The following is an 11,940-nucleotide window of genomic DNA, read 5'->3' as shown; positions in this document are numbered from 1 at the left end:
AAGTTTTAATTATATTGTGTCTAATGTGGTCATTTTTTATTCTTTTAAAGAACTAATTATCTAAACATAAGTTTCTTTTTTAATTTTATCTGATAGGACAGAGAGAAAATTAAAGAGAAAAGGGAGTTAGAGAGGGAGAAAGAGACAGAGAGAACCTGTAGAACTACTTTACCTCTCATGAAGCTTCCCTACTATCTGTGGGGATCATAAGCTTGAATCTGGATCTTCCCACATGGCAATTTGTTTGCTCCACTGGGTACACCACTACTTAGTTGCTAAACACTATTTTCTTGAAGGAATTAACACTGAAAAATAGCAGCTCCAAATGTAATAGCAATAAAAAGAAATTCATATTTTAATCTAAACTATGAAGAGGAAAGTAAACAACCCTTTAATAGTAATAGTACTGTGAATTTTCTTCCTACAGATGATTCAGTTATCTTGATATTGCTGGTTACATCTTGGCTCTTTACAGACAAGTAAGGCTGTGATTCAGGTAATTGACCATTACACATATCAAAAGTAACTACATCACCTTCCTCTTTGGCAACAAAACCACAGTTGCACGACACAGTGTAGTGTAGGCTTCCACAGTCCCACTGATGTATTTGGACTTTGAAATCACGTGACATGTTTTTGTATAGTTCAAATGTTCCAATCCTGAAATTATCATATTCCCTATTAACAAATATTAACTATTGTAAGAATTACTGTAATGTAATGCAATAATATAAAACAAATATTAACATTATTTATACACATTAACATCTTGACACAATAAAAATCTAAAAGTTTAATACTTTTATTATATCTTGAACATTTATTTGTAGAGCAGTAAATGAAGTAAAGTTGTGATGAAGAGTAGACTCACTGCTCTAGTACTTCAAAATTTTAGTAAAATTCTATTTGCAATCTTTATTTCGCATCTTTCTTGACTTCTTTTACTGCATTCAGTAGTCAGATACACTGTCTATTGTATTTATTGACTTTATACTTCTCTTTTCCATTGTGCAAAAATAAACTACCTAAGGGAAGGGGATATTTATCTATGTTGTTCATGGACAGTTATACTGTCAGAATTTAAAATACTGTTCATAACTCAGTTGTTGGAAAATTAACCTTGTTAAATTTTAAATGATGAACTTAATCACCATAATCCTTTCTAACATGAAATAATGCAACATAGTGAACATTTCTTTAGGGTGAGTAACGTAATAATTATAAAAACGATATAGTGCACACTTCAGCAGCATCTATACTAAAAAAAAATAATAAGAAATGGTCATGGGTTAGAAAAATATCTCACCTGGGTGTGTGCCTGCTTTGTCACACAATAAACACAAGTTCCATCCCAGGTCCCACCAAGCTGGGGGAAGCTTGAGTGTTATGGTGTCTTTCCTACTCTCTCACTATCTAGCTACATCTCTTTATCTTAAAGCATCAGTCCAGAGCAAGAAGTCCCAGTAGTGGAAAAAAAATCATAAATTTAATAAAAAATAAATGATCAAACTGTTCATTACAAGGGATTTTCTGGGGGGACAGGAGGAGGCACACAGGGTTAAGTGCACATAGTATGAAGCACAAGGACCTGCACAAGGATTCTGGTTGGAGACCTGGCTTCCCACCTGTTGGGGCAACTTCAAAAGCAGTGGCATGTGCACTCAACCAGGTGTGCCACCACCTAACCCCTGTACAAGCAGTGAAGAAGGTCTGCAGGTGTCTATTCCTTTCTCTCATTCTCTGTTTTCCCTTCCCCCCTCAGTTTTTCTCTGTCCTATCGGAAAATCAAAAAATGGTCTCAGTAGCAGTAGATTCCTTAGTGCAGGTACCGAGAACCAGCAAGTAAAAAAAAAAAAAGGATGTCTGCATTTGCAATATTCATCTTTACAAGTTTGGCTTGACAACTGGACTTCATTTTTACTAAAGGGTATATTTTAAAGGAAAAAAAAACACATTTCATACAAATAAATTAGTATCTTAAAACAAGTCAATGGTGTTTATACAGGATAAACTTTTGGTCAATGAAACTACAAACTAATAAAGTCACATGATGTTTAAGACATAACAATGAAATCCAAAAACAACAAAAGCTATGAAAAAATTTTCAGAAAATTACCTGCCATTGAATGTAATTATATGTGTGTCAGTAAATGAGTAGCAGTAATCTGTTGGAACATCCTTTACTCTGATCTTAAAAAGCAAAGATATTTTCATTAAATATTACCAGTAATTGCTATTTATATGATAGCTGGTTATTAATATCAATGACTTTTAAATTAATTATTGCTTCTCTCATAATAAAAACATTTAAAGATTGAAGTAATTATTAAATCACTTTAAAATGATTAATTTTGAGATGTAGACATATCTAAGTGTTCACAATGACTACAATAGATTTTTCCTTTGAGTAGTCTTGTCATGAAGTGTTGCTAATTACATACTACTAATTACTAGGTGCACTTCTAAAGCATAAATACTTAGTCTAAGTTTCACTTGTAAAGATAATTAATTCACTGAAGCACCATGGGTGCCACAAAAAACTCCAGGGAGAATGAACCAATTCAGTGGTGTCTCTCCTCTTTTGTTTCTGGTTCTCTCCTCTCTTTATGAAATAAAAAATAAAATGAAGACAATGACCCAGAAGAAGTAAAATTGTACACACATGGGGCCCTGACACTACAAACACAAACAAAAATATATTTTAAAACTATATGGATCGACCTGCCAATGCCCATGTTTAACAGAGAAGCAATTACAGAAGCCAGACCTCCCACCTTCTGCATCTCAGAACAACCCTGAGTCCATAATCCCAGAGGGATAAAGAATAGGAAAGCTATCAGAGGAGGGGATGGGATATAGAGTTCTGGTGGTGGGAACTATGTGGAGTTGTACCCCTCTCAGCCTATGGTTTTATAAGTGTTTCCTTTTATAAATAAACATTTTTAAAAAAAAGCTATATTTCTATAATTTGCCAACCTGAATGCCTTCTGGAATGTAATTGTTCCACAGGAAATTTTCATTAAGTATTGATTCCACAACAATGCTTGTGACTCGATCTCTATCTTGAGAAAAAAATCTGTTATAGCAGTGTGGTACACAACAGCCTCACTACAGGTTCCATTAGTACAGGATGATGTCATGTCCCGTGAAGATCCACATGACAAGAAGACAGTGCCAAGTTTAAACCTACTTGTTCTTTTTACCTATTTGTTGAAAAAATACACTGAGTATTTTACTAAAGGAATATACCAATAAAATCTTCTCATAACTTGGTTAACATGGAACACTGAGTTGAGAAATTATTCTTAAATTATTTTCTCTTACTTAAAAAATATGGTACAATCTTTGTCTATACAAAACCAAATATATACATACATACATGTTACTATTTTCAATAAGGTTATCAATTCATATTCACTGTATAAAATTTGAAATATATATATATACATATAATAGAAAATTATACTTCAAGCACCAAGAAAATTTGACTTTTTTCTTTCTTTTTTTGCATACAATTGAGCATTCAGTTCAGATCTATCTATAATATCTCCTAAGGCAAATATTCATGCTCTATCCATTGTTGAATTATATCAAAGATTATGGATAAAAAACTCATACCATAGGCTACTGATAAATGAATAATCTTAAAGGAAAATCAAAATGAATTAAGAAAAATTCCACACCAAGAATAAGCCAAACTTTCTACCACTTTTTATTTGGCTCAAATACCCCACTAAATCCAGAAAATGAAAATATTTGTCTATGGAAAAAGAACAAGAAAAAAAAAAAAAAAGAGGGAGGAGGTTGGGGAGAAAGAATAATGGTTATGCAAAATGTTTTTGTGCCTAAGGCTCTGAGACCCCATGTTCAATCCTCAGCACCACCAGAGCTGAGCAGTGCTCTAGTTTTTCTCTTTATTTATATATTATTTTAATTTCTTTATTGGGGAATTAATGTTCTCTATTCATATCTTATTGTATCTCTCTTCCACTAAAAATAAATAAATTAAATTTCTTTAAGAAATAGTAAGAGAAATAGTTAACCAAGTAAATGGCAATAGAAAAGGATAGTCTCAGGAATCTGTATAGCTAAACAAATAGTGTACTGTCTTTCATAAACTTCCTACAAAAGAAATATTCTTTCACATTCAGTTAATGATTAAAATGTCCTTCTAAGAATCAAGGAGAAAGATCAAAATTTTAAACAAAAATCATCAAACCTCCCTCACTGGTTATGATTTTGAAATTCTTAAGGAAAGTTTTGTCCATCAACCTCCAAAAGGAAAGAAAAGAATAAGTAAGGGAGATGAAAAGGAGGAAAAAGCAGAAGAGAAAAATGATGAGGACCAGATTGCTCATTGCTTTTAAAATCTATGTTTTGAGTTGAGGAAAGAGAAAGCTGGATTGCAATGTAGATCTTCTGAGCAACTATAAATTAATTTTATTATTATTAACATGCCTCATATATAATTAAATGGGAAATATAATCATATAACTGACTTCAGTGACTTTTCTAAGAATCCAATGAATTTAATATATTACCTTGATTAACAGTTTTCAGTTTTAATGCAATTTTACATTCCAGATCGAACCCTCAATTGATATTCTTTCCCATGTTCTGATATAGTAGTAAATTCAGGCTGCAATTGGTATGAGAAAAAAAGTAGAAATGTCATGTGAAAATAAGACTTCCTTTCTAATATAACGTATTTTTGAAGGATTATTGATCTCAACAGCTCATATTTTACTAAGTGAACTGGTAAAGATTACTCAAATAATGAAATTTTTAAACAACATATTTAAAACCAAATCCTTAAAAACATCAGCAATAACACTTCCTCTCCACTATTCCAAGCTTTGGGTCCATGATTGCTCAACAATTTGTTTGGCTTCGTATATTAACTCTCTTTTCAGTCACCAGGTTCCAGATGTCATCAGGATGCCGGCCAGGCTTCCCTGGACTGAAGACCCCACCAATGTGTCCTGGAGCTCCGCTTCCCCAGAGACCCACCCTACTAGGGAAAGAGAGAGGCAGACTGGGAGTATGGACCGACCAGTCAAGGCCCATGTTCAGCCAGGAAGCAATTACAGAAGCCAGACCTTCTACCTTCTGCAACCCACAGTGACCCTGGGTCCATGCTCCCAGAGGAATAGAGAATGGGAAAGCTATCAAGGGAGGGGGTGGGATATGGAGATTGGGTGGTGGGAATTTTGTGGAATTGTACCCCTCCTACCCTATGGTTTTGTTAATTAATCCTTTCTTAAATAAAAAAAAAACATCAGCAATAATGAATGAGTATAGGGAGTCACTGATTTATCTGAATTTTGGTACAATGTATTTCACTAAAACATATTAGATATTTTTATTGGAGTATGCGGCAAATGCTAGAAGAAGAAGAAGAATTGGAGTATGCCCCCAAAATGGGACAAAACATTTTAGAATATGATAAAAAGTCATTGTTAATTCATAGGGGAGTCAGGCAGTAGCACAGCAGGCTAAGTGCACGTGGCAAGAAGCGCAAGGACTGGTTAAGGATCCCAGTTCAAGGCCCTGGCTCCCCACCAGCAGGGGAGTCGCTTCTCAGGAGGTGAAGCAGGTCTGTAGGTCTCTATCTTTCTCTCCCCCTCTTTGCCTTCACCTCCACTCTCTATTTCTCTCTGTCCTATCCAACAATGATGACAATAACAACAACAACAATTACAACTACAACAATAAAACAATAATGGCAACAAAAAGGGAATAAATAAATATTTTTTAAAAATCATTCATGAAAGTTAAAAAAAATTCTGAGCATACCCTATCTCCAAGTCTAATATTTATTCCACCCAGTTCTAAAAGAGAGAATGCATGAACAGTGGTCTCTTGCTTCAGTTCCTCTTTGAGTTCTTGAGAAGAAAGTCTATACCAAGCTACGAGAAATCCCATTGAATTGATTGCAGGAAAGACATCAATAGTACACCTACAGAAAAACGTGGATTCAATCAACTCCACCACAACCTCTGGCCTTCCTGGAGGGGGTGGGGATAATGAGGCAGCCAACTGACTTGGTAAGAAAAACTGCACCATCTGTAGTTGAGTGACTTATAGAACAGAAACTGGCCTATGGGAAAACCTCACACTAACAGAAAATGCTCATGAAAATTTATTCACAAATTCATAAAAAGACAAAATAAAATACATTTAGGAAAATAGTCATTCTCTACCAATCAGCAAAGAACAATATTCCTAGTTTGTCTCATAAGTATTGACAACAAAGAAAGTACCAGCTCATCAACTTAATTAATGCATGTTGAATATGTACACCCTTAAAAATTCTAGCTCTTTTGAAGAAAAATGTAATTCCCCCCTTTTTTGCCTCCAGGGTTATTGCTGGGGCTCGATGCCTGCACTACGAATCCTCTGCTTCATTGTTGTAGTTATTGTTATTGATGTCATCATTGTTGGATAGGATAGAGAGAAATGGAGAGAGGAGGGGAAGATATAGAGGGGGAGAGAAAGAGAGACACCTTAAGACCTGCTTCACCGCCTGTGAAGTGACTCCCCTGCAGGTGGGGAGCCGGGTGCTCGAACTGGGATCCTTATGCGGATCCTTATGCCGGTCCTTGCGCTTTGCAACACCTGTGCTTAACCCGCTGCTCTACCACCTGACTCCCAGCCTAACACTATTTTTTTTTCTGCTTTCCCCATATAATAGTCTGGGCCCCTTTGTCAAAGATTAGATGTTCATACGTGTGGGGCCTCATTTCTGGGCTCTCAATTCTATTCCACTGGTCAGTGTGTCTGTTCATGTTCCAGTACCAAGCAGTTTTGATGACAATGGCCCTATAATACAGTTTGAGATCTGGCAGTGTGATGCCTCCGGTTCTGTTCTTTTTTCTCAAGACTGTTTTGGCAATTATACGTCTTTTCTGGTTCCAGATAAACATTTGTAGCATTTGTTCTATTCTCCTAAAAAATGTGCTTGGGATCTTGATGGGGATAGCATTAAATTTGTAGATGGCTCTGGGTAATATATTCATTTTGATGATGTTAATTCTTCCAACCTATGAACATGGAATATCTTTCCACTTCTTTTTGTCTTTTTCAATTTCTTTGAGTAGTGACTCATAATTTTCAGTATACAAGTCTTTCACTTCTTTGGTTAGGTTTACTCCTAGATATTTTATTGTTTTTGTTGCTATAGAAAAAGGAACTGATTTCTGGATTTCAATTTCTTCTAACTTAGTGTTTGCATAGAGGAATGCCACTGACTTTTGAATGTTAATTTTATAGCCTGACACATTACTGTATTGCCTGATGATTTCCAAAAGCTTCTTGCTGGATTCCTTAGGTTTTTCCATGTATACTATCATGTCATCTGCAAATAAGGAGAGTTTGACTTCTTCTCTTCCAATCTGTATGCCTTTAATTCCTTGCTCCTGCCTGATTGCTATGGCAAGAACTTCCAACACTATGTTGAATAGTAGTGGTGATAGTGGGCAGCCAGGTCTAGTACCTGATCTGAGTGGAAATGCTTCCAGTTTTTCACCATTGAGTATGATGTTGGCTGTAGGTTTGCTATACATAGACTCCACTATCTTCAGGAATTTTCCATCTATTCCCATTTTTTGTAGTGTTTTGATCATAAAGGGATGTTGTATTTTGTCAAAGGCTTTCTCTGCATCTATTGATATGACCATGTGGTTTTTGGTCTTGTTTTTGTTGATGTGGTGGATCACATTGATTGATTTACGTATATTAAACCAACCTTGCATGCCTGGGATTAACCCCACTTGGACATGATGAACAATCTTTTTGATATACTGCTGTATCCGGTTGGCTAGAATTTTGTTCAATATTTTAGCATCTATGTTCATCAGAGATATTGGTCTGTAGTTTTCTTTTTTGGTTGTGTCCCTGTCTGCTTTTGGTATCAGGGTGATGTTGGCTTCATAGAAGCTGGCAGGGAATATTCCAGTGTCTTCAATCTTCTGGAAGACTTTTAAAAGTAGAGGTATTAGTTCTTCTTTGAAAGTTTTGTAGAATTCATTTGTAAAACCATCTGGTCCAGGACTTTTATTTTTGGGAAGATTTTTGATAACTGTTTCAATTTCATTAGCTGTGATGGGCCTGTTCATGTTATCCACTTCCTCTTTACTTAGTTTTGGAAGTTGGTAGGTATCTAGGAAATCATTCATTTCTTCCAGGTTCTCTAGCTTGGTGGCATATAGTTGTTCACAGAAGCCTTGCATGATATGTTTAATTTCTGCAGTGTCTGTTGTGATTTCTCCTCTGTCATTTACTATCCAATTTATTTGGGTCTTCTCCCTTTTTTGTTTTGTGAGTCTGGCTAAAGGTTTGTCGATTTTGTTTACTCTTTCGAAGAACCAACATTTACTTTCATTGATCTTTTGTATGGTTTTCCTATTCTCAATGTTATTTATTTCTGCCCTAACTTTAGTAATTTCTGTCCTTCTGGTTGCTTTAGGATTCCTTTGTTGTTCTTCTTCTAGGTCTTTGAGATGTGCAATCAGGCTGTTTATTTGTGCCTTTTCTTGTTTCCTAATGTGTGCTTGTATAGCTATGAACTTCCCTCTTAGGACTGCTTTAGCTGTGTCCCAAATATTTTGATAGCTTGTGTCTTCATTTTCATTGAATTCTCGAAACATTTTGATTTCTTCCTTGATTTCCTCTTTGACCCAGAAATTGTTAAGAAGTGTACTGTTGAGCTTCCACATTTTGGGACTGTTACTAATCTTTTGTTGATTGTTAAGTGTTAGTTTAATTCCACTGTGGTCTGAGAAGATGCTTGGGATGATTTCAGTGCTCTTGAATAGGCTGATGCTGTCTTTGTGGCCTAACATATGGTCTATCCTTGAGAATGACCCATGTGGATTTGAGTAAAATGTGTATTCCAGTTTCTTGGGATGAATGACTCTGAAAATGTCCAATAGTTCTAGTTTATCTATCTCTTCATTTAGCTCCCTTATGTCTTTACTGATTTTCTTCCTGGATGATCTGTCAAGTTGAGATAGTGGGGTGTTGAAGTCCCCTACTATGATTGTGTTACTGTTAATATATTGCTGTAGCTCTTTCAGTAGAAGTTTGATGTATTTAGATGGCTTCTCATTGGGTGCATAGAGGTTAATAATTGTTAAGTCCTCTTGATTGACTGATCCTCTGAGCATTAAGTAGTGTCCATTCCTATCTTTTTTAATCTTATCTATTTTGAAGTCTATCATGTCAGATATAAGAATAGCTGTTCCTGCCCTTTTTTGCCTAACACTATTTTTTGAGGCAGTAAATACCTGATGATCCTACAATACCACTCTAAGCATTTATTCAAATGATATGGAAAAACACTAATTAAAAAGGGTATATGATCCTCTGTGCTCATAACAACATTGCTTACAAAAGCCAAAACATGAAATCAACTGAAATGTCTATACATATGACTGAATTTGAAAATTTGTGAGATATATACTCAGTAAAATACTACTTTGTTCAAGTCGAGCAGTAGCTCAGTGGCTCAAGTGCACGTGATGCAAAGTGCAAGGACTGGCATTAAGATCCTGGTTGGAGGCCCCAGCTCCCCACCTGCAGGGGAGTCACTTCACAGATGGTAAAGCAGGTCTGCAGGTGTCTTTCTCTCCCTCTCTCTGTCTTCCCCTCTTCTCTCCATTTCTCTCTGTCCTATACAACAATGATGTTATCAATAACAACAATAATAACTACAACAATGAAAAACAAGGCAACAAAAGGGGAAAAATCTAAAAAAAGTAAATCTTTAAAAAACAATACTACTTTGTCATAAAAAATGTGAGTATTCCATTTTGGGGACAAAGTAGATGGAACTCAAAGCAACTATTCCAAGAATGTTGGTATTCTTCGTGTTGGTTTGGCCCCCTTCCCCCTACCTCTGAGAGAAACGGTTTGGTCCTTGCTAATTTCGTGCCTCGTTTTCTTTGGTCCTTGCTAGTTTTCGTGCCCATAAGCTAAGGACGGGCAGAGTCCCAGCAGCAGTGGTAGAGAGAGGATGATGGATAAAAGCACATGGTGTGGTGATTTGCCCCGTTCGTGAATAAAGATTAAATTGCATTCTTAGCCCAGCCATGTGTCTCTGGTCATCTCTGTTACCCACCCATGAAGCCAGCCCAGATAAAACAACACAAGAAAAATCAGTGAAGAGGTGAAAGACAATCACCAATGGTTTCATTTATATGTGAAATATAAATAGCTAAGGCAAATGAACGTAAGAGAAATAACAACAAAACTGAATCATACTATCAGTAAATAGAGTAGTGATTCAGAAGGAATGGGAAAGTGCAGGGAGAGATGAGCAAGAGGGATCTCTTGGTGAGATGGCAATGTAACGTAGTGTAGCACTCTTACAATGATGTAGAACTGTGAAATTATACCTCTAAAAATACTTCAGTACTTTCAGGCAGAAATTGAAAAACAAGATTTGAAGAGAAAACATTAAGAAGTACTTGGACTGAAGTTGGTTTATTGCACCAAAGTAAAAGACTGTTGTGGGGGTGGGGGAGGAGTTCAGGTCCTGGAACAGGATGGCAGAGGACCTAGCAGGGATTGTATTGTTGTGTGGAAAAATGAGAAATGTTATGCATGTACAAACTATTGTATTTACTGTCGACTGTAAAACATTAATCCCCCAATAAAGAAATAAAAAATATGTTTCAGTACTTTAAACCAAGTGTTATGTCAATAATAAATACATAAAATTTTTTAATGTGATACATACAAGCACAGCTACCTTGAATTTCAATTTTATCAGGGTCACATTGTAATTTTGCTTCGCTAACAGCTGCAAAAGAGAAGATTCATCTATTTGTTCAACTGAGCGTGCGTGCACGCGCGCACACACACACACACACACACACACAAACTGAGATGGAAATTCTTTGAAGAAGTATGTTTAACAGATTTATAACTGAAAAGTTGACTGAAAAATAATAAACATCTCCCAGAAACTTTTTCTTCCTAAAACAATATAAAGAATTGACTATATAGAAAAAGGACAAAATTACAGAAAGTACATATAGACCAGGGCCCAAGGAATAAAATACATGTCCTATTCCATAAGTTAGGGGAAATAAATACTTTAAGTAAAATTGTACAATAGTCTGCAGTGAGTAGAATTAGACAAAATAAGTAACACAAGCAAGTAGACAAAGCAAGACAAGTAAGTGTCTTTTCTAAAAAAGACACCATAAAGTATTTAATAAAATATTCTCTGCTCCTCTCCTATACTCTACATGGCTTTTCTCAATCACTTTAAGACTAGCCTTGTCAGATAAAGTAAGGACTACAAAGGCTGGATAATGTCAAAAGATTGGCATACTTTAATGATGGCTCTCTTGGTCACTACCAGGGCAGCCCATCATCCAGGGCCCTAGTCAGGGTATCCTGGTATTCCCACATAGATATGATGGGACTAGACCTCTAATAGATCCCTCCTTTCACCATCACTGGTCACTTCCATAAAAAAAAAAAAAAAAAAAACTTTTGTTTTAAATAGCTGTCAGTGTTTTAAAACTAATATAAGTAAACATGATCTGTTTCCATTGAAATGTCTACTGACTATTCTTCAGGTATTTGGTAATATCAACTGAAAAAATCTTACTAAAATTAAGTATTTTTTTATTTATAAAAAGGAAACATTGACAAAACCATAGGATAAGAAGGGTACAACTCCACATAATTCCCACCACAGCGGTTCATCATTTGTACCACAGTAAACAAAAGTTGAAACTCAGTTTACTTTCAAGCACAATATAGATAAGTCAACTTTGCATTTTCCTTTAGACAAACTTGGAACACTTAATTATCCATCATATTTTAATATCTAATAGCCTGTATCTACTAAGAAAACTAATTTATAGAGTAATGACAGATACCAAATAATTAAATATTCAAATATTAAATGCCCCCATTCATTAT

At 35.5% G+C, this 11,940-nt stretch overlaps 1 protein-coding gene across 1 annotated transcript; it reads right to left on the bottom strand.

The window, feature by feature from the left end:
- Positions 1-365: 365 nt before the first annotated feature.
- VWDE (von Willebrand factor D and EGF domains) lies at positions 366-6,066 on the bottom strand. The gene is given in 8 exon segments (XM_007537627.2): positions 366-678; positions 2,117-2,190; positions 2,977-3,072; positions 3,075-3,143; positions 3,146-3,200; positions 4,541-4,588; positions 4,590-4,648; positions 5,722-6,066. Coding segments are annotated over 8 exon segments (1,059 nt in total).
- Between the last annotated feature and the right edge of the window lie 5,874 nt (positions 6,067-11,940).

The sequence above is a fragment of the Erinaceus europaeus genome, chromosome 8 (genome assembly GCF_950295315.1).
Source record: "Erinaceus europaeus chromosome 8, mEriEur2.1, whole genome shotgun sequence".
NCBI classification, from domain to species: domain Eukaryota; kingdom Metazoa; phylum Chordata; class Mammalia; order Eulipotyphla; family Erinaceidae; genus Erinaceus; species Erinaceus europaeus.
Note: the sequence above shows the minus strand (reverse complement) of the source record. Positions and strands in the feature narration are given on the sequence as shown.